Raw genomic sequence first — 22,991 nt, forward strand, 5'->3', positions numbered from 1 at the left:
TACTATGGCGCCATTCGTTAAGTAGTGGTACGTATGAAAGATGCTTTCCTCTAGCTCTATAGCAAGTTGTTGTGGATTACTTGAACCTAGTTCAGCCCTTCCCCAAGCTGGGATCCTCCAGACTGTTGGGTCTTTGGCTCCCATCAACCTGCTCAGCACTGTCAGTAGTCATGGACTGGCAACTGTAGCCCAAAACATCTGAAGAGGAAAAGAAAATCAGTTGAGGCTGATGTTAAAAGATTTGGCCTGCTGGTTTCTTAGCATAACTGGTATTTGCATATTGATATATTTTTAAACAATTTAGATCAGGATGTTTAATCAAGACTAACTTGTCCCATTGATTTCATTGGGTCTACTCCAAGGATGACTGACTCCCACCACTTGATACTACCGTGCCTTATTTTCAGTTTAAATTGATTTTTAAACAAGTGTTGGAATTGTAGTTTGATTCTGATTTTCCAGGATAAAACCCAAAGTGAAGAACTGTTCCATGAATTGTCCAACTTTACCTAAGTAACATCATTAATTTTATAGTAATTTATTATATATTTTTCTAGGAAGTTAATTGACTTACTCAGTTAACACATCCTTTTTTTAAAGAATAGTATCTGATCAGTAGATGATTAAACCATCTTTTCTGTTTTAATAAAATTAGTACTTGTTCTGTTTAATAAAATCAAAGCAAAAATCAGTAAATGTTGTTAAACAAGTGTGACTGAGAACATTTAACAGGTCAGGTGCCAAATTCAAGCACTGGAATAAATACTTCAGTTAGGGTTTGTAGAATGATGTTCCGGACCCATGAGCTGGGCCTTGGAAGTCCACACTGCAGTTCATGGATTGAATATTCTAGCAAGATAGGTATAAGCCTTTAAATTCAGAGGGCTCATCCAATGAATAGCAGGAGGGGCTCAGGTTATCTTTGCTCACTGTTGCTCTTGAATGGCATTTTAGTTGGTTGGGTAGCTTCAGCTGCCTAATTGATGGTGTCTGGAAGAGAGAAAGGAAGCTGAGGAGGCATTAAGATACTTTGTATCTTGCCTAGTCCACCACCCTGCCATGTGCTCCTTTAGTCTTCTCAAGGTTGCTTTCCCTAGGAGAGAAGCTGGTTGTGTATACTTTGCTGCTTTAAGAAAAGTTTCTCCATAATTTGGGATTAGTTGGTTTCCAACTGTTTAAAGAAATGGAAAGACATTCTGTGTGCAGTTATTCTGCCTATTTCAACTGCTATTCATGTGCATAGACAATAATGGGCCTGGTTAAGGACATGGATGCAGCACCATCATCTTCCCCTGACCTCTGAAGCTCCCCAAACCTATCTTTGCAACCACATGGACTTAGAAGCAGAGGAACAGTTTTGTGAATTTTGTAGCCAATACTTAATTTGGTGCTTGAGCAGAATGCACAAAGCCTGTACCACAGATTGTTTGGCTGTTCTTCAGGCACATGCAGGCAATGCTTTAAACTCTTTTTGTGACCACTTCTAATACCAGAAAATGAACGGAATTATAAGCTAAGGTAGCACTTGAGTTGTTTTTCTGCTAGCCTTCATGCTGTCATTCTCTATTTATAGATGCTAGTCAGTGGGAAATAGGAGGCTTATCAGGCTTCCCACAGGTGTATTTTGAGAGGAGAGCATTACTAGGTGCAAGGGAAAGAAATAGCTGATAAGCCATGGAGGAGTTCCCTAGAAGGCATAAAGAAAACTTTCCTGTCCTCCACTACTTTCCCTGGGGAGTGTACTTGCATACCCTAACTCTTGAGTAAAGGACATATGAGGAATATGTTTATGAAGTGTCAGATGATGGTAAAACTTGCCCTCTTGTTAAGCTATAATTAGATTTTTTTTAAAATTTCTAGGAAAGAGTGAAAATGCTGCAGTGCTCTTGAAAGTATAAATTACCAATGCTTTGTCCCAGGACATATAGAAGAGGAAGAGACTTCAGTTTCAGGTATGTGTCTCCACCCCCCACCCCCCAACCTCCTTTGGCTAACTGCATACAACAGAGTTGAATCTTTTGGCTAATCACAGCTGAGGCCCAGGAGTTGACTCTAGACAGCCCACAACTTTTCTTCAACCACTGATAATGTAGTAGTTTTGCAACTTTTGCTCAATTTCATCCCTACTCTAAAAGGTTGAAATGTCCCACCTAAGGCTTTGTTTCTTACAGTAAGAGCTTCAAGCTAGAACACATTGGCATTTTTGGTATTTTGGCCAAAACAACTTTGTCTTCACCCTGGCTAACAAATGGAATACAGTCCAAAAATATTCTCTGGATGTTTTGATACTGCTGATTTGCCTTCCTGCTTTAGAATGACTATTAAGTTGCAGTAAGTGCACAGATTTAGCTACTTTATTTTCTGTAAAGCCCTGCCAAATACCATATAACTTGCCAATTACTCCGGCTGCCCCATGTGAACCTTAGATGTGACTTCTTGCTTCCCTAAAGCTTGGCTCTTGGGTTGGAGTGAGTTAAAGCTTCAAAGAATGATCTTCCAAAGTTTTGCATCATCTTCCTTTGTGTGTGAAGGGAGGATGAGTGTAACAGGTGTACACCTCAGTGTATGCCTTAAGGGAGTGGCTCCTTGAGGGAATGGCTGTTTCCTTTTCACCTGCTGCTAACCAGTTGTAACCACAAACAGTGGGCAGAGCAGCAGAATGCCAGCAACCCGACTGGTGGTTTGAGGAACAGTGTTCTGAGACCCATGTTTGTGCCTGGCAGTGGAAATGCTATTATGTATGTAATGGAGAAGGACAAGTTCATAAAGGAGTATGTCAGGTGGCCATGCTAATGCCTGGCACGTGGCCCCTGATATGCTTCTGTGGAACCAGTTCAGTTCTTGGGCAAAAATAGACTCTCCAGCCCTTCCTTAACAAGCACTATTACTTGTGCAAAGCAAGGTGCCTGATTTTTTGCCAATGCTTGGTTGCTGGCTTAGAGTATTTTTAATGTGTTTTCACTGATGTGCTTTAAAGGATGTGGCTAGTTTTTAATAATGTAACATTGGAACTGTATTTTTATTGCTAGCTACCATAAGCACCACTTTTACTAGAAGGTGCAATATAAACAAATGAACTAAAAACCCCATCCCTTCTGAAAAGTATGTGTGGGTAGGCATCCTTCTGAACGGAACATGATGTTGCAGGCAGAACTGCAGTAGGTAAAGAAAACTGGCCAAATGGGGTGTCAGATTTGTGTGAGCTGAAGCATGTTTCATTAAGACAAAACCATAATTGTATGTAATGCACCATTTCTGAGCATATAGGTATTAGGAAGCATCACTGACTTTTTTCTTTCTTATTACTTATGCCAGATGTTTTTCAGGATGGTTTCATCATGCGAAGGGGTAGACAAGCAATTACTGTGCTGGGGTAGTATAAGGTTAGTCTAACAAAAAAAAAGAACAAACCTTCTGAGAAGAGTAAGTAAAGCTGTCAGACATAAAACAAAAGTATTTCCAGTGTAGATCATGTTTTTAGTGAGTTTGGAATGCAAATAAATTCTTGTGACACAGGATTATTTGCCAGATTTATCTCTACACTAGAGCTTAACATAAAGTCAGTATGCATTCTTGTACATTCCTGTTTTATAGTGCAAATGTGAACTTAAAATATGGTGATAAATTAACTCTTCTGTGACTGTTAATGTCTTTATATTGCAAATTATATATCCACTAGGGCTGAGGAGAAAACCTTTCAGTTATATGTGGGGTATATGATGGAATCTCAGAAGCTACAGGAAGATGTAAGTTTAGCTCCACTATCCCAGAGGTGCCACTTAGGTGATCTGCCCTTGTTTCTCCCTCAGGCTGCTACTTTCTTCCAGACACTCACCTTTCTCTGTCATCTTCTCTCCATGTAATAATTGCTTTTCTTCTATCTTTGAAATCATTGTCCTGGAAGTAGAATGTAATGTGTTTTCTTGTATTCTGCCCAATCTTTCGCTTTTTTCTAAAGCTTGCCTGTACACTTAAATAGGTTGTCTCCACTTTGAGAAGAGTTCACATTTGTGGATTACTTTGTTACTAGCACTCCTCAAGATTCATCAACCAGAGATATGTGTAAAAGACTTAGAATTAAGGAATAGCATGCCTCTGCATGCATTCTGAACTGAGGAATTCATTTTAGCTGGAAATAGCCATTTAGTCATTCTGCACGAATTGTTAAACAACTGGGAATAAGCAAGCCTTATGGGTCTTCTGCAAGAGAAGGAGGTCTGTCAGTAGATACCAGGCTACTTTTTGTTCACTCCTGTATCAGGTGATTATTCTGAAATACTACTGAATCATTTGAGAGATTTGGTTCATAACAGCAGGGTACAAATTGGTTTTTCAGGGGATTGGACTAGATAGAACCTTAGAAGTATATTTCAGGACTAGTTGTCAGAAGGGAAAAAGGCCAGATGGCTTAATGTACTGGTCCTGAACATAAGCAGATTATTGTTTGAGGAGCAAGCCCGGAGATGGTATCTAGAAAGCAGTAAAGACCTCCTTCCTGAAATAACTTGGGGTGGAAAATGGGATAAATCTCTGTCTCTACCCCTGCCCCTCCTTACCCAGTATAAACTCACTATATAAGCTGTTAGGGATTTGAAAAAGATAGTGTCTTCCTCTGCCCATTTGTCTTCAGTTTTCCTCTGTTTTAATTGACAGCATAATGTTCATGCTTCAGCTTTTCTCAACCACAGGCTAGATTTTATAGAATCGGCTATGCACAATTTCTGGTTCCTTTATTATAGAGAGAATAATGGAAGGATTTGTGAAGAAGCATGGCCAAAAGTTTAGATTTTTTTTCTCTGCAGCCCAGTTCAGAACCCCCCATTTTCTCATGCTGCTTCAGATTGGGTATCTGTGTATTGAAATGTGTGTGCAATCTGGACAAGGTAATAGAGGTTTTAAAGGCTGTCTGCTGGAGACTACTACATTCATAATATTTTGGGTTATTTAATTTTAAAGGTTGGAATAAATCTATAAAGTCAACTTGACTTTTGCCCTGGAGATCCTTTCATGGAAGCTACAGCATCAAGTCTTCTTGACTGGATACAACTTTTGCTCCCCATGCAAGCAAGGAAGAGATCTTAGTAACTCTGGTAATCACAACAGGCATGCAGAATGACCAAACCAATAATGTATAACTTTCTTTGCCCATGCTCCTTTCTCCACTTTCCCATTGTCTGTTTTAAATTGCATGCTGTTTGAAGGCAGAGACTTACATATTTTTACTATGAATTAGGCATTGTGTGTATTTTGGACAGTATGTATTAATAAATGGTTATGAAATGATACCTGTGTAATCATTCGATCAGTTTTGCCTATGTGTATTTGGTGTACACATCAAATCTTAATAGAAAAGGCTGAATCTGCCTTTCTGGTCCTCTCCATATTGGTCTAAAATACTTGCTATCTCCTTAAACAACCGCATTACATATAAAATGACTTTGCTAAAATTCAGCATAGAAACATCATTTATTGTAAGCTTTATACCATTTTTTCTATTTTCACTACTACCTGATACAGTATAAACATAAGGCGAGGTTTGTCTGACTGAGCTTAGTATAACAGAAAGAAATACTGAAATATAATGTATGTCTTACATTTTTATTAGCAGAGGACTGTTGTCAGCAAATAAAACGGGTCCTTTTATTAGGGCAACAGAAAAGTCCTTCAAGAACATTACACAAACACAATAGATTAGAATAACTTTATACACATGGTCTGTTTGAAAAGGTTAATCTCAAAATATTCAGATAAGTATTTCCTACCTGTACCTGTTAAATCTTTTGAGTCCAGAATGCTAACTTAGTTCTGCCTAACTTTGTTCAGGCTTTCCAACAGACAAGACCCTCATTTTGAGTTTATGCACAAATTATCTTGGTTCCTTTATTAAGCAGGAGTGCTGCCTGCCTACATGAGTAACAGCAAATGTAGTTCTGCTTACTGAAAAAAAGATAACTTAAATATAAACATTGTCATTAGAACATTTAACCTTTAGAAACAATCAAGGTCTTAGTTTTTTAAAAATGTAGTTTATCTTAAGGAGGTGTTTGCACCATTCCACATTGTGGAAATGCTGAGATACGCAGTCTGGACTTTACAAATTAGAAATGGAATTACAATTATTGGCACAAATACAGCTATACTGATTTTAAAAAAAAAAAAAAAAAACATGTTCATTTTCTGCTATCTACCATCAAGAGTCACATGACAATGCAAGTCAAGTCCAAGTAAAGAAGAAACTAGTTGACGCATTAACAGAGTATTGAATGTACCAGATGTCCCAAACTGCTTGATCAGACTAAAAAAAAAAAGGAAAAGTACTCCAATTAAATAATACCATCAAATAGTGTTAGGTTCAATGAGGTCACTGTAACTGCACTCGATATGCACCGATCAGCAGCTTTACCTGCAAGAAAGAAAATGATGTTGACTATTTTTTGAACAAAATGCATTAAATCAATGACTTACCCCTAAATGAATGTATGTTGTACCCTTTCAAAACTCACTTGGCCCCTCTGGAGTGAAGATTAAAAATGGTTCCTCAGAATGTAAAACAATTTCCTTATCCATAAGTTACACTTTTGTCTATGCATGCAACACATTTTACTGATATATAAAATATTTGTAATGCATAAAGGAAGCCTTGATGGAAAAAGTTTAAGCAGTGTCTCCTTTATTTTGTTATGACAGTACTGTGGATAGAGGGAAATTCACTAAGGCCAAAAAGTAGTGTTAAAATGGTATTAAAAACATAGCCATGGAATACAGTAGACAAGAACCTAGTGCAACACTGAACAAGGCTCCTGTAAAGCAAAATTCTGAAGTATCTGTATGCATCTACAATATATACACCATATTTACATTTCTCACCTTGGCAGTTGGAGCTTCTACCAACCGTATGAAAAGTTTATTAAGGCCTTGAATAGGACTGAAGGAATAAATAAAGTGACTGTCCTAAAATAAAAAAGAGAAAGGAATTGGTTGTGTGTCTTACATTTCAGAACATTGTGCTCTTGGCCAGCCAGACAGCAAGGGAAATTAAGTATTTTCTCACCTATGCATCTTTTTTGGTTTATATATGTTTATGTGTCTAAACTAAGTCAAGGCCACCAAATGGTAATCTTTTGTTTACCCAATGACAGTGCAGGACTCTGGTATGCATGCAGCACCTGAGAATGTTGGTCAAGATGAAGGCATATCACAATTTTTAGTACGGGTCCTCTGTGCTTCAACTCTACTTGTTAACCTAGTAATTACTCTAGTGCTGGGCCATGGGAGCTCTGGCACACATGAGAGCAGATGTAGCTTCCAGGAGGCAGGTGGTAGGGCTGACTATGCCTCAGAAATAGTCGAAGACAGTGAGCCCAAGTCCTACCAATGCCATTTGCTTGTAAGGCTCTACTCATGTTCTTATAAATGTAGGCTTTAAACAAGTCCATATACATCTGTCATGGATGTATGGAACCATCTTGTCCAAGGGCAAGTGCTAGTTGCAAGGAAACTATCATGGGAAAGAGCTATTACCTTCATGTGGATTATTCTGAAGCACCTGCCTGACCACTGGAAACAGGCATGTATGTATAATAACTGCCCAATCTTTAAGCCACTTACATAAAAATGAATTAGCTAAAAATAGAAGATAAAGCCATAAGACCATAATCAATATAGAAATACAACAAGAAAGCTGATAACCTGCAATTAAAAACACAGGTTGCACTTAAAATGCTGAACTAGACAGTTAGTGTGATCTAGCAGAAATCTTTTGTTCATAGTGGTTCTGTTCAGTAGAACCCAAGTTAACATGAGTGGGAAACGGTCAAATGTTTCTTACAAGGCCCTGTAATGGGAAAAGTGTAGTATGCTGACTAAGGCTTTGCCAACAAGAAATAAGTCCTAAGACTTATCAGGGTTGGCACTGATGCCAGAGAAGCTAGTACTAGCCTAGCCACTCACCTGGAAGATCCGCTGGGCAAGCTGCTCTGTCCAGGAAGGATGGCAGGCTCTGCGGGGCTGGGAGGGAGGGGGAGACGATGAGAAGGAGGTAATGGGTGCCTGGCTACTCTAGGCATGGAGCTGAAGGACAGGAAATTAGCAGCAACTCTCTAATGTTAGGAAAAGAGCTGCTGCTTATATTCCAGCAAAAAATCATGTGCTAAATCTAACAAATCTAAAGGCGCCTCCTGCCCATTCTATATTTGAGAACCTAAGCATAAAATTAAATAGAACTATGCTACATCCTATGATACAATCTTTTTAGCAAGATTTTTTAAAACTTCAAAATTGGAAGTGTATTCTTGTAGAATGCCACAGCAATGCAGTCAACTAAAAGCTGGGCCAACAATGTGGCTGCCAGGAAATATAAAATACATATTCTAGGAAGTATCTTTTCTCTTATTTGATAAACTAACATTAAGGAAATATTTGCTTGGCACTATTCAATAAAGTAAAAAACAAATTTCCCCTACAAAAATTATAGGCAGCCATGCTGGTCCATTTGCAAACACAGCAGGAAACCTGATGTACTCCAGCTATTGTGGACTTCAGATCCAACATAGCCAGGCATTTACATGCCAAGTCAAAACGTCTGAAGCGTATGATGGTGCCTCTCTTTGTAAGAGGCTAACATTTTTGTTCAGATCAACTAAAACATTGCAAAACTCAGCACCAATTTTTCAGGTTCTGCAGTGGTAGAGGGGAAATTCCAGGCATCATGTTGAAGCCCCATGGTCCACAGCTTGTAATAATGATAAAATGTTGTGCAGGAGGTATTGGGCAGACTTAGAGTCATAACATTAGAAGGAATACTGCAAATCAATTAAGGCGACCCTGTGCTCAGTGCAAGTTCTGCAGTGCAACAGGCAGCTGCAGCAGGGATGAGCAATCTGTTGCCCTGCAGGTGTTTTGATCTACAACTTCCATCACGTTTTGGTATTAACTATGTTGGCTAGGTCTGATAGAGTCAGGTCAAAGCCTCATGTAGGGCCTGAAGTTGCCCACCTTCCCAACTACAGCCTCCCATGCCCATACAGCCACTGCTTAAATACCTCCTGTTAGGAAATGTCTTTTAATGTTAAGCTGAAATCCATTTTCCTGTGGTTCCCAATTGCTTCTAGTTCTAGCCTCAAGTGACAAAGTATACAAATGTTCCCTCTTCTGCATGACACCCTTTGATTTACTGGAAGGTCTCCACAATATCTCTCCTTCTGTAAAACAAGTATACTTCGTTCTTTCCCATAAGAATTGGCTTCCAAGCATACAAGGCCATCCTAGTTGTTCTTAGATGGACATACTCTAGTTTGTCAGTGACCTACCTGACTAATGGGCTCAAGTATACGGTACACGACTGTATACAACACTTGAAATCCTATGAGTAATGCAGAATGCAATGGAATTATTCCTTCCATAACCTGGATGTTATCCTGTATTAGCTTTTTTAGCAGCAATATGGAGGATTCATACTCAGTTTGTGGTCTGCTAAGACATATTGGTTCTTTTCATATGTAATATACTAAGACAGCTTTCTTCCTGCTGTATCTATTCCTTTTTTTTTTTTTTTGGCACCTAAGCATGCATACATGATGTCTGGTATGTGCAAGAATGTTAAAGACTTTTCCTAGACTTCTGGGAAAGTATATCAGCTATTCCTTTATCAGGCAAAGGCTGGGGAGCAGAGGGGTTTGCTTGTTTGGATACTGCTGTGTAAAGGCATCCAGGGTACCAAGCAGCCAAGCCAGCATTTTCCTTATGCTCCACTGGTGCCCGAGATAGCATCATGTGATAATCTTCCATGGTAGGAAGCTGACAACTACCGTTTTGGGGTTGGAAATCAAGGCTGGCCAAATATGTAGATGGCTGATCTGAATCACGGCTGATTAATGCAGTTTTGTTTTTTGTTTTGGTAACAACCACCCATCAGTATTTCCCACTCTCCAGTTTGAAAGTATCCTAAAAGAGTTTGCAGAGCTAGAACTGATAGAGAAGTAGTAATACAACATTTAATAAAATGAAATGTAAAGTACCCTAACATATTATATATGACAACTGGAAACAATTACATTCTCTTGCAAGCAATGTTGTCCATGGGGTCACAATGAGTCGGACGTGACTTTGCGACTAGCAACAACAAGCGATGTAAGATATGATGGGGAATAATTAAAAATTGGACAGTTGAGATTCCTCAAGTACCAGGCCCAGCAAGCAACTGGGAAATCCCTGTGCTCCAGCACAGCTGAAGAAATTTGAATGAGCAACCAGTGGCAGCCCCATATAGAAGAGGGACAGAAGTGCAATGCATTATTTTACTAAAGATGTTCCCTGCATAATTATTACATAATGCATCCAGCTACAGTTTAAAACTGAATTCTTTAGAAATACTTCAAATACATCTTTTTGAAATAAATATTTTGCATTTTTGAGGAAGTATACAGCCAGTCAAGAAAATGAAGCATTTACCAAGAACACAGGCAGCTGGAACTTGTCATTCAGAACCACAGCTTGCACACTACATGGTCCACAGAGCCGAGCAACAACTTCTTTCCCAAAGAAGTTTGCATGGAAAATGAATAAAAGAATTCCAGATCCTATAAAAAAAAAACATCAAGCATTTAGAAAATGTAGCAAAAATGTAAAACTGGCAATCCCTTTAAGTTCACCTTTAACCTTACAAATATTTCAAAAGCTTTACCATTTCATTTATTTGCAGGAAACATTCTTAAAACAGCAACAATTTTTACCAAAACTGGCCTATTGATTTAAAGAATACTCATGCCACAAAGGATGAAAAGTGGCTCCAGCATGTATTTAAATTCCGTTAAGCTCTATAGCTGGATAAATCAGATGTTCCTGATTTCTAAAATGAATACTTGCTCCAGAAAGTAACACTCGGAAACTGAATATTGAAAGTTTTCAACTGCATCTGGGGGCAAAATCTTAGTTTCCATTGCTAAATCTGAAAAAGATTTTTAAAGCACCATTAAAGAAAGAGACACACATAACCCCTGCCCCTGCAACTTTAAATTCTGGCCAATCCAATTCTGTTCCCTCAGATTTTGATCCCAAGTATTTTAGGGCAATTTTACTGTAATTTTACTTTCATTTTCTCACAACCCGATCTCCCCACTATTGTAAACTTCAGCTCAAATTAGACTGGCAGACCAAGCATCTGGAGATGACAAAAGCGTAAGTATAACATAATAACACATAAGCACTATAAAGCTTAAATGTATCTTTTTTCTCAAGCACAAAAGAACTTCTGAGATGTGTAACTATTGATCTAATTTTGGGCGGTTTTTATTTTTGTTTGGTTGGCTACCAGTTACTATAGTTGTTACTACTACTACATTGAAGAGTTTAAAATGTTAGATGTTCAATTATGAGCTACCCAGAGGGTGGATGTATGAGTACATACATGCGTGTGTGCACATGTGTGTGTGTATGCACGCACACTTTATTTTCAGTGCAATGCTTAATAGAAGAATTCACAACCTTCAGGCACATTCTGTGGGGGCTTATAAGTGAACTCTGTAGAATAATCTGGTCCTTCACATAGTCGGTGACATGCAATATCAAATACAGGTTGCATCAAACTAAGGCGAGTTTCAAAGTAATCCCTTATTGTCTCTTCTGCCACACGTGAGAGCCTAGGAAAGGAAAACGAAGAAAAACGTCCCACTTTAATTTTGGTCAATCAATTCTTACAGAAGTATCCATATTTTATTCTTTAAAGAGGAAAGTCGTACTTTTCAACAGTTGTCACAGTTTAATTATTAATGGATTGGATCCAGTCTGACCATGCCAGAAGCGGAAGGGCACCTTCCTTTCACTGAACAGATCAAAATACAGTGGCAGTCCCACGCTGGAAGAAGTGTAGGAGAGAGGAGACATTTTCTGCAGGGTCCCTCTTAACACCTGCAAGCTGTTTCAGAAGATCCCCAATCCTCTGAACCAGATTGCAGTGGCTACAGTGAAGGAAGTAGGAAAGAGTCATTAGAAATCTCTCACCCAACTCTGACATTAGCAGAGTGTTGCCACCAATCCTAAATCTGAATTTAATCCACTATGTTACATATAATATCCAAAATCCAAGATCCATGCAAAAGCTATAGAAGGACTTTTACTATCAAAATTTGTGTTAAATTTATATTTTATGAAAATCAGCATGGAATGCTAAGAAGCCCACTAGTAAAATTCACAACCCTGCATATAACTATTTCCCAAAAAGTAAGAAGTAAAAACACATTACAATCTATATAAAACATGTAAAATCATTTTTTCTTAAATAATGTAAATATGCTAATGAAAAATATTAAAACAGGTTATAAATGAAAGTTTGTAATGTTTGATGGAGCAATAGAATGCATACACTAGAACCCAGGCACTAGAACTTGTTTTTTAAAAAATCCTTCAGACACAAAGAATGAAAGCCTAAGAATTTAGAAAGATAGCTTAAAGGTAAAGGTAAAGGTTTCCCCTTGATGTTAAGTCCAGTCATGTCTGACTCTAGGGGGTGATGCTCATCTCCGTTTCCTAACCAAGGGAGCCAGCATTTGTCCGCAAACAGTCTCCGTGGTCATGTGGCTGGCATGACTAAACACCAAAGTGCACAGAATGCTGTTGTACCTTCCCACCAAAGTGGTACCTTTTCTTCTACTTGCATTTGCATACTTTCGAACTGCAAGGTCGGCAGGAGCTGGGACGGAGCGATGGGAACTCACCCCATTGTGCAAACTTGAACTGGTGACCTTTCGATCAACCAGCCCAGCAGCACAGCAGTTTAAACCACTGCGCCACCTGCATCCCTACTCCAAACTATTATCCAACAGTGCTCCCTTTCCTTTCTAATGACTGACCATGATCAGCACCTGAATCTTAGCTTGCATCCTTTGTATCTTTTAACTTAGCGAAGGTGGATAAGAATCTTCTGTTTGGCCTTGGAGATGACTTACATGCCTTTCCCCAAGCTTGAATGTAATGTTTATTCCTCAGCAAAATAAACCAACACATGGGATCAGCCAAGAAACATTTTTATGATACTGAGGTCATCAAATACAGTCTCTCCCTTCTCTGAGCCCCCAAAACCAAGAAATAACTACAGCTTTTGATTCACTACAGGAACTGAGCTATTTTTCAAGCAAGTACTTACGTAGCCAAGTGATTCCTAAGGAGTTCATGTACCAACAAATTATTACACTGTTTGGCAAAATGGAGTGCATTGCTCTGGTGCTTTGATGAAATGTTGCAGTCTGCTCCACTTTCAATCATAAGACGAACAATATCATAATTTCCTCTCTTACAAGCCTATATATGGAAGTTGTGAAAGGAACAGGTAATATGTAAAAACATGTGTATACCTTGTATATGGTCTTTAGAATAGAAACACTTGTAAAGAAAGCAAAAGGGTACACTTGCAACATTCCTAGCCACCTTGCAGGTAGAGACATTACAGCTTTAGAAGCACCAGCATCCCCAACTCACCCTCAACACAGTCCTAGAGGAAGAGCATGAGAGAACAGGGAATAAGCTAGGACTCAGGAGTTGCTGGAGCTGGTGGGGGACCCTTATCCTACATCCTGACAAAGAAATTACATTGTTGAAACAGGTCTAGTTCTGATGTTAATGCTCTCCTTGGGAAGGAGAACATTAACGTTATGTTTTGGGAGGGCATGGATACCAAGTGACTGCCCAGAATAAATGCAAAGTTCATGCAAAACAAAGAGCTATAATATGAACAGCATCATTTAATGATTTAACATGGATTAATGCCACATGTGAGGACTTCAGATATTTAAAGGATACCCAGATTGACCACAGTTAGGTTTATTCATGATGATAACATAATAATTCATTAATTCATTTATTACATCTCTGTACCATCTAATAGCCAAAGCTCTCTGGGCAGTTTACAAAGATCAAAACCCTTACACCTACAAAACTGTAACAATATTTAAAAAACATTTAACATACATACACACACTTTTAACATTCAACAATAAGAAATCCAAAGACATGTTCAAAATCCTGTCATGTGTTTTCAAATGGCCAAGGTCTTAAGAAACGAAACTGCTGGTGGAAAGCAACAGTGCCAGTGAGATAACTCAGAAGGTCCTTTCCCTTTTTGCCACCTTCCAAGGTTCCCCTGTGAAGCGGCCTCGGATCAGGAGTGTAAGTGAATATATGGGCAGGTTCCTATGACGATAAGTGCTTCTTCAGGTATAGTGTTCTATAAATAATATATAAAGCTATGTAAGGCTTTATAGGTCAATGCCAGCACTCTGAATTGGGTTTGGAAATGTATAGACAGCCAGTGACACTGGGCCAGAATGGATTTAAGTATTTGAGTGTTCTGGTTCTCATTACAGAAACACAGAAATTGAGTGAGTCAGAAGGGGTCTCCTGGGCCATCTAGTCTGACCTCTGGCTCCATGCCTACCATGTGCATATCTAGCCTATCCTTGAACACCCTCATTATCAGGTTGGTCATACCTTCCTGGCAGGTGTTCCATTTCCTGCTGCGCCACAGACAAGAATCCAACACAAAAGTGGTTCCCTGAACCACTCCAAGGACTTGCCAACCTGTACCAGCTGAAACTCATCCAAGAGAACTGGACAAGGCTGTGCTCTAGATACACGCATATTTATTTATTATTTATATCCTGCCTTTTTCCTACAAAGGGCTCATGGCAGCTTACATCTCCTCCTCCATCTTATCCCCACAACAACAACCCTGTGAGGTAGGTTGGGCTGAGAGTCTGTGACTGGCCCAAAGTCACCCAGTGGGCTCCATGGCTGAGTGGGGACTAGAACTCAGACCGTCTGAGTCCCAGCCCCATGCTCTTAACCACTACACCACACTGGCTCTCCAGTGATTCATGATTTATCTGCTGCAACAATAGAGTCTAAGTCCCACAAAATGAGATGCTTATTTGTAAGTGCCTTACAAACACATGAGTGGGTCCCTGATGAATCTTGGACTTTCCTAGGGTCAGAATATTAGCCAATAATTCTTAAAAGTTCTGTTGGGCAGCTAGCACACAGAGGATTCAACACTGATAGAAAAATATTGTTTCCTAGATACCACTGCTGTGGCCCTTGAATATATCTGAGCATAGGCGTACATGCATTTGAGTGCATCCACTAGGAGTTTTTACTTTTTTTTGTAAACCATATGCATTTGAACCGTCTCCTGTTTGGTTTCATCACTCTCAGCCCCATGCACTCTCTAGTATAGAAAGATTGCTCAAGGAATCATGAAAGCCACTAGAGTAATCCCTCACATCAATCTTGGTTTAGCCAGAACCTCCCACCAAAACCCTCTTGAACCTATCCAGATGCATTAGATTCTATGGGAGGACAATATTAATAGGTCTGCCACCCTTGCAGAAGGGAAAAGCTGTTGTAAGTTAAAACTTCAGCAACAATGACTTGGCCATGACAAAGGCCTTGATTCAAAGTCTTCAGCTTTAGATTGCCATTGCCAGCTGAAAAAAACAAGTCTAATAGTATGCCCTGCTACATGTGTTGGGCCAAGGACATGTTGGGATGGTCCCCTAGCTGTCAAAGAGGCCATGAAACCCCGAGGTGGCCCAGACAGGGCACCCTCAGCATGCATGTTGATGTCCCAAGCTCACGCCCCTTGCAAAACAAAAAAAAAAACACTCATGGGGGATCTCAACAGCACAAGCAAGACCGCCTCCGTTAGCTCAGAGAGACTGCTGGACAGCAGAGTATGTGGGACAGCAACGGATCCCCTAATCTGCCTTGCTGGTTCAGCACTACAGATGGTAGATGCACCACCTGATGGACAGGAAGCCGGCAAGAACAGATTCTGCTGTATCAGAGAAGCTGCCCACCCCGGTCAAGTCTTCCCTGCTGTTGAACCAAGTACCACAGTGGACACAGCTACCGCCTCCTTGCTCATCCACCTATGTCTCATTTATGCATATCAGATCAGTCATATCTCATCAACATATACCTTCATTAAGGCTGTTTCACCACTATTTTGCTGTAGATTCACACATGCTCCAGCTTCCAAAAGGATGGCTACAGTAGTTAGATTGTTCTAGAAGAAACAAAATAGTTGTGAAAAGATGTATATTCTGACAGTAAATCAAACATAGAATGCTGAACATTTTAGTGTATAACCATGAAAACTAAAGCAGCCCTATAAAGTTTTCAGAAATGAGATTTACGTTGTGTCAGCTTTAGTAAAGGTAAAGCATTTTTTTCTGGTAATAGCAATTCAGGGACACTAAAGACTCTTAAGAGAAAAAGGCTAGCTGATTATTTTTCACATTTAACATCTGGAGTAGCCCAAGGGTACAGTGAAAATAATGAAGCATACTACTGCAAACATCCACTGATTTCTCAGATACCAAGAGGCTGAATCAGCACTACCTTTTTTAAAATCATTCCAGTTACACACTAATTTCATTCCTTGTACTGGGTGCAACAAATGGAAAAATCCCTCAGTAAATGAAAACAAAAGAAGCAAACAGAAAATTAACCAACCTTTTCAGCAGCATGTATCAATGCAGTTGTTCCATTTTTTTGCCTGCAATTAACTTTAGCTCCTTTCCTGATGAGAAGTCGAAGGATATCGTCATGACCTCCTGCAGCAGCGAGCATCACAAGAGTCATTCCACTAGAATCCTGAAATAGCAGTTTATTAATGTTCGGCTTTCAATACAACTTTTGCCTAAGCTGCAACTCTAAGAAATGAATACTAAATGATATACAGCTCTGTACCGAAGGGTCATTCAGAAAGCGATATGGTCAGATGTTCCCCAACTGGCATTTAAACATTTTGCATAGGTTGCTATTATTATTAAAACACAGGAAGAAGGGAAAGATAGATGCTTTTTTCATCTCTGAGAGACTATTTAGATGCAGGATAGAATTCCAATCTCACATTGTTTGCAATGTGCATATTTTACTTAATCAGTCAACTTACATCCTGCTTTTTGACAGAAGTCTTCAAGCATGATCTGACATTTATAAAATACATGGATACATAAAAGCCATGTAAGTGATCATGAAACAAAATGGCTCTGGCAGACAAGGTACCTGCTGTCATCGCCAGGCTCCTCTTTCCTGGAATCCTTCCTACAGGGTGGTTGACATAAGATGGTCTTAGAGTGGTGGTGGTGCTGGTGGTGAAACCCCAGGTGGAGCTTAGATGCTGTTATTTTAAAGTTTGTTATCCACCTTATCCAGGAGGTAGCTAGCAAGTCTAAGACTATTTAATGCAGTTGGAAAACATGGGAACAATTCTAGTCAATCTTGATGAAAAACTATGAACTATCACACAGTTACTCGCATTTGAAAATATGGTTTTATAGAGATTTTCAATATTTAAGCCACTGAACAATCAGTGGTTCAAGCACTTCAGAGACACGTGCATCAAAAGTGAACATAACCCGAAACGCCAAATAACTATCCCAACTCATATTAGCAAGTTATTGATCCCACCTTCAACACATCCATCATGAAAAAGTGACCTGATACAGTATGTCAACCAATTAAATATATCTTAGTTGAATGTTTAGGTTTTAGTCTGAAATCCTACTTGTACAATAAAGTAGGTCCCACTGAATTCAGTGGGAATTACTTTTGAGTTGAACTGTATAGGATTGTGATGTTAACAGGTTAAATCTAACTTTGCATTAAAAAAAAATTTTAAAGAAAAAATACTGCTAATGCTTGCTGTGAAATATGCATTCACTTTTTGCAGGGTTTCAAACTCTTATGTGAAAATTAACATTAGCTGATTGAGGAACTTTTAGCTGATCAAAAGCTTTTAAATTAATTACCCGATGGAAGACTGATTTTTAAAATCAAACAGCCAGTTTGGTGTAATGGTTAGAGTGTTGGACTGGGACTTGAGAGAGCGAGGTTCTAATCCCCACTCAACCATGAAGTTCTCTTGGTGACTTTGGGCCAGTCACTAACTGTCAGCATAACCTATCTCACAGGATTCTTGTGAGCATAAAATGGACAGGAGGAGAATTACATAGACTACCCTGGGTTCCTTCCAAGATTAAAAAATGGCATGATATAAAAGTAGTAACAATAAAATTCACTTCCTGGGGAATAAGGCATCTTGAACACATTGGTATGTATTTCTGTACAACATCAACAGAATTGTGCTATAAAGATCATAATTCTGACCATGAGAGTATAGCACAAGTATATGGTCATTGACAGAATTAAGAATTTTATGTATAGTTCATTACTGTTTACTTACATAAACATGAAAATTACTTCATGCCTATTGTATAGGAGAATACTAAACTATTTATTTCACAAAAAGTTACCTCCTGGTCGAGATTATATTCTTCATTTGAATTAAGTGCCATCTTTACCATATCATAGTGCCCATTTTTAACAGCATCCCGCAGCTGAGCTAGAAGAAAGAAAGTTCCATTGGAATGAATCAACTTCAAAAAGGGAGATACGAAAATTTTCCATCTTTGTAGTTGTTACTTACTAGAAGATACTGCTTCAACTGCCAAGTGATTTTCATCTTCTCCATCAAGGTGCTTCTGAAAGTCCTCCAGCGTCAGCCACTCTAACTGCATGTCCATGCCCAAGCTCACAGTTTGTTGCTTCGCATCTAGCAAGTTGATATTTTAGAAGGGATAACGACAGTTTTGCCTTCATTAATTAAATCATCATTGTATACTCTCCCTTGCACCTGTCTCTTAATCCAACTCAAGCAGAAAAATAATTCATTGTAATGGTGGGCTATAAACAGGATGAAAGCCAATAAGTGATGCTCAGTTCAAACAAAAGCAGTTTTGTTGGTGAATTATTCATCTGCTCAGGTTTATCCTGGCGTTGTTCACCCTGCATTAGATGGGATTGTACTCCACTGAGGGAACACTTCATCATGATCAGATCCAAAGGCTGTCTCCATGGCACAGCAGTCCTTTTACCAGCTTCATTATGTTTTAATGAGACTAAAAGATCAACTTATCATTGCAGACTTTCCTACAACTACTTTTAGCATTATCAGGTAACCTTGGGAATCAGGTCCTTGGATTATCTAGGCCATACTCAGTAAAGAAACTGAACTCAAGTGGTCTTTTGCATTGATGTCACACTCTCAACTTACCAGAACTTTCTTCAACTATGTCACGGTCATCTTCTGCAGCAATATAAGCCCAAGTATCTGTCTCATCTCTTGAGCTCCTGCTATATAACTGTCTGTCTTTTGATTTGAACTCTTCTGTAGATCTGAATTCATGCCCAGACTCTTCTCTTTTACGATTGTCTAAGTATTCATTTTTTTCTTCTGAAGAGATACTAAACACATCAAATGCACTCTTGATCTCTTTCAAACCTAGAACATAGTTAAAATTAATGTGTACTGCATGACATCACTGAATGTAACATTCATTATTAAAAATACTGTATGACAGTAACTAATGTTCAATAGTTCAGCATTTAAGATAGGAACGTGTCAAAAATACATTTATTTTCTGGACTAGAAAGCTATTTAGTTGCATCCCACAGTGCAACAGGTCTGATAGAAGTGGACTTCCCTCTGTAAATTCCCATTGCAGCTCCTCTAACCATCTCCCCACTCAGATGGCCAGAATGTAAGCACTGAAACTGGTCAGCCTATAGTTCACCATAATTATGCAGGTCATATGCCAAGAAACAGAAATTCACACCATAAAAGAGAAAAGGTACAACCCAATGTTAGTGATTACAAGCATAATGTATTAGCACCAAAGCCTCTACTACAATGCATTTACCTGCAAGATCGCAGTGAGAATGTAGGATAGCAACCAAATGGTGATGACTTACTATAAACTAACTGGACTGTCTCAGTAAAGGAGGATGTCAAGTTCTCTGATCTTTGCATAAAAGTAAGACCTCAACCTTTTCTAGTCAATACTGGGCAAAGCTTTACTAATGTGTCCTGTTCTGGAGCCAGATGACCAGACCTAAACATCTCCTCGTCTTCTATCAACACAACTGGTGAGAATTGTATTTTTGTTAAAATAGGAACATGTTGCAGAAATCTGTTTTCAACCAAGGTAGTATTTCAAAGATACAAGCCATTCCCTAAAATTTCCTATAATACTCAGATTGTCTAAACAATTTACTTAAGCCAGTAAACCAATGTAAGACGCTCAAGAGTCAAAAATTTCAGCAAAATATCTTGTCAAGATGATTATATCTAGAGCTTAACCAACATTAAACTCTGTAGTAATGTCTTGTTCTATTTCCTAATACACTATGTCATTTGGCTCATCCATCCATCCATCCATCCATCCATCCATCCATCCATCTATCTATCTATCTATCTAGACATTTTTATACTGTTCATCAGCCAAAAGAGGCTCTCTGGACAGTTTACCGAACTAAAAATATATACCAACAATCAATAACATATAAAATTACAGAAATAATAGATTAGAAAAATGACAATAAATCCACAGTATGTCCATGGCAAACCCAGCAACTGCAACCAAATCATTCCAGAGTCATAGCAGCAATACACAATAAAATACAACAGCATGAGACAAAATACAGTACAAATATGGATAAAAAATAACTGTTAAAATATTGGGTAAATAAAAAGATTTTTCTATGCTCATATCTGTGGTTCCTACTAATTTCATCAATTGTTTCATAAATTACATTTGCCTCACTCCACAGAAGCCCTGATCTCCTGACAAAAGTTTTCTGTTTTTGTTTTTTGTTTTATCAGAGAGCTTTTGTTATATTAGAGTGGTCCAACTTTTTGTACTCTGAGGGCTGCAAGAGGGCTTCAAAACGGAACCCAGGGGCCATGCAATGAATGACATTTCCATACCATAAATTGCCATGGCACAGAGCCACAATCCCCCAGCACCATCTTCTGGAATTGGCCAGTCAGGTAGAAGTGGAACCACTGCAATGCAGTGCCTCCAAACCCCAACTTGGTCAGCCTATCCAGAGGGATACCATGCTTGATGGTATCAAAAGCTGTTGACAGGTCCAGGAGAAGCAGCAGGGACACACTCCCCCTGTTCCTCTCCCTGCACAGGTCATCATACAGGGCACTGTACCAAGGCAGTTTCTGTCCCATAACCAGGCCTGAAACCTGATGGTCAGTTTCCTCCAAGAGAGCTTGCCCAGCCACCACCCAGTTGAGCACCTTGCCCAAGAACAGGATGTTAGCCACCAGCCTATAATTGGCAGCCCGCGCCGCCAGATTCCACCACCTGACTGGCCCGCCACACCCGGCACGGGTGAGAGGCGTGACCGGATGCGTCGGAGCGTCGAGAGCCCTGCGCCCTGAAAAGCGGCGGCCGGGGCCAGCGACCAAAGGGTGTCAGCCAAAGGGCGGTCGCCGCCCTTTGGGTGCCGTTCGGGGGCCGAGCGGGGGGCTGGGCTGGCCAGGGGGCTTTGTTTGGCTGTGTTATAATTGGCCCTCCTGCTGGGCTGCGTTTTATTGTGAGTTTTTAACTGTTTTTATAATTTTATAGTATTTTAAGCTGTTTTATGGAGTCGTCCCTGGCCACGTTGTTGGTCCTGGGGGACTTCAATCTCCATGCCGAGACTGATCTGACCGGGGCGGTTCAGGACTTCATGGCCTCCATGGCGGCCATGGGGCTGTCTCAACATGTCATCGGCCCGACCCATGAACGTGGACACACTCTGGACCTGGTTTTCTCGACGGGGCAGGAAGAGGGTGGTCTGAGGGTGAGGAATTTATGCTTGACTCCCCTGTCATGGTCAGATCACTTCCTGGTGAGGTTTGTGCTCGAGAGTGACCTCTCCCTCTGTAAGGGTGCGCACCAGATTGTGTGGGTCCGCCCCCGGAGCCAGATGGATCCGGAAGGATTCCTGAAGGCCCTGGGGGAGTTCCCAGCTGACAAGACGGGTGCTCCTGTCCACGCTCTGGTCTAACTGTGGAACGGGGAGATGACCAGGGCTGTAGACACGATCGCTCCTAAGCGTCCTCTCCCACCGGGCAGAGCCCGCTCTTCCCCTTGGTATACTCCTGAATTGAGGGCGATAAAGCAGGTTGGGAGACGGCTAGAGCGTAGGTGGAGGAGATCACGAGATCAATCTGACCGAACACACTTGAGAGCCCACTATCGGGCCTATGCTGTGGCGGTGAGGGCGGTGAAAAAGAGATTTTTTTCCGCTTCCATTGCCTCCTCACAATGCCATCCAGCGGAGCTCTTTCGAGTAGTGCAAGGCCTGGTTCATCCAGGTCCGAAAGAAGACCTGGTTCCACCCTCAAAGGCCCGCTGTGACGACTTTGCCAGGCATTTCAGGGAGAAAATTGCTCAGATTCGTCACGAGCTGGATTCCACTATCGATTCAGAGGTTTTAAGGGAGACGCCAATGCTGCCGTCAGGTCCAGCTTTATTGGACGAATTTCAGTTACTGCGGCCTGATGATGTGGACAAGGTGCTTGGACGAGTACGTCCCACCACTTGCCTATTGGACCCTTGCCCGTCTTGGTTAATAAATAATTGCAAGCATGGGATTGGGATCTGGATCTTGGAAGTGGTTACCGCTTCTCTGAGGGAGGGTCGGGTGCCTGCCCCTTTAAAGGAGGCGGTAGTCCGACTGGTCCTGAAGAAGGCGTCACTGGATCCAGAGATGGCCACTAATTATAGACCAGTGGCCAACATCCCGTTTCTGGGCAAGGTGTTAGAGCGGGTGGTGGTGGGACAACTCCCAAGCACTCTTGGATGAAACTGATTATCTGGACCCATTTCAGTCCGGCTTCAGACCCGGGTACGGTACTGAATCTGCCTTGGTCGCCCTGTACGATGACCTGTGCAGGGAGAAGGACAGGGGGAGTGCGTCCCTGTTGGTTCTCCTGGACCTCTCAGCGGCTTTCGATACCATCAATCATGGTATCCTTCTGGATAGGCTTGCGGGATTGGGGGTCGGAGGCACTGCTTTGCAGTGGTTCCGCTCCGATCTCAATGGCCGGTTCCAGAAGGTGGTGCTGGGGGACTATGGCTCTGCGCCATGGCAGC

The 22,991-nt window shown here is 40.5% G+C and overlaps 2 protein-coding genes across 23 annotated transcripts in view; one reads left to right on the top strand and one right to left on the bottom strand.

Moving 5' to 3' along the window:
• PSPC1 (paraspeckle component 1) overlaps positions 1-5,283 on the top strand; it is a 77,060-nt gene extending 71,777 nt beyond the window's left edge. For 6 of the 17 annotated variants that reach the window (XR_006415867.1, XR_006415863.1, XR_006415869.1 and 3 more), the window contains 2 exons: positions 1,861-1,952; positions 3,680-5,283. The gene's annotated coding sequence lies outside the window, so the exon portion shown is untranslated. Of the gene's footprint in view, positions 1-1,860; positions 1,953-2,171 lie in introns of all 17 variants that reach the window. The other 11 variants (XR_006415858.1, XR_006415868.1, XR_006415860.1 and 8 more) reach the window with 8 other exon arrangements.
• A 299-nt stretch (positions 5,284-5,582) lies between these two features.
• The window catches only part of MPHOSPH8 (M-phase phosphoprotein 8), a 33,003-nt gene continuing 15,594 nt past the window's right edge, over positions 5,583-22,991 (bottom strand). For 2 of the 6 annotated variants that reach the window (XM_044441777.1, XM_044441772.1), the window contains exons 5-14: positions 19,109-19,336; positions 18,482-18,607; positions 18,309-18,397; positions 16,504-16,644; positions 15,968-16,054; positions 13,139-13,293; positions 11,482-11,636; positions 10,450-10,577; positions 6,868-6,951; positions 5,583-6,403 (exon numbers count right to left, since the gene is read on the bottom strand). In XM_044441777.1, the coding sequence (XP_044297712.1) occupies positions 6,362-6,403; positions 6,868-6,951; positions 10,450-10,577; positions 11,482-11,636; positions 13,139-13,293; positions 15,968-16,054; positions 16,504-16,644; positions 18,309-18,397; positions 18,482-18,607; positions 19,109-19,336 (1,235 nt within the window). In that variant the 3' untranslated portion in view covers positions 5,583-6,361. The other 4 variants (XM_044441773.1, XM_044441774.1, XM_044441775.1 and 1 more) reach the window with 4 other exon arrangements.

Source organism: Varanus komodoensis, unplaced genomic scaffold (assembly GCF_004798865.1).
Source record: "Varanus komodoensis strain SLA01 unplaced genomic scaffold, ASM479886v1 scaffold4, whole genome shotgun sequence".
In the NCBI taxonomy this organism is placed as follows: Eukaryota; Metazoa; Chordata; class Lepidosauria; order Squamata; family Varanidae; genus Varanus; species Varanus komodoensis.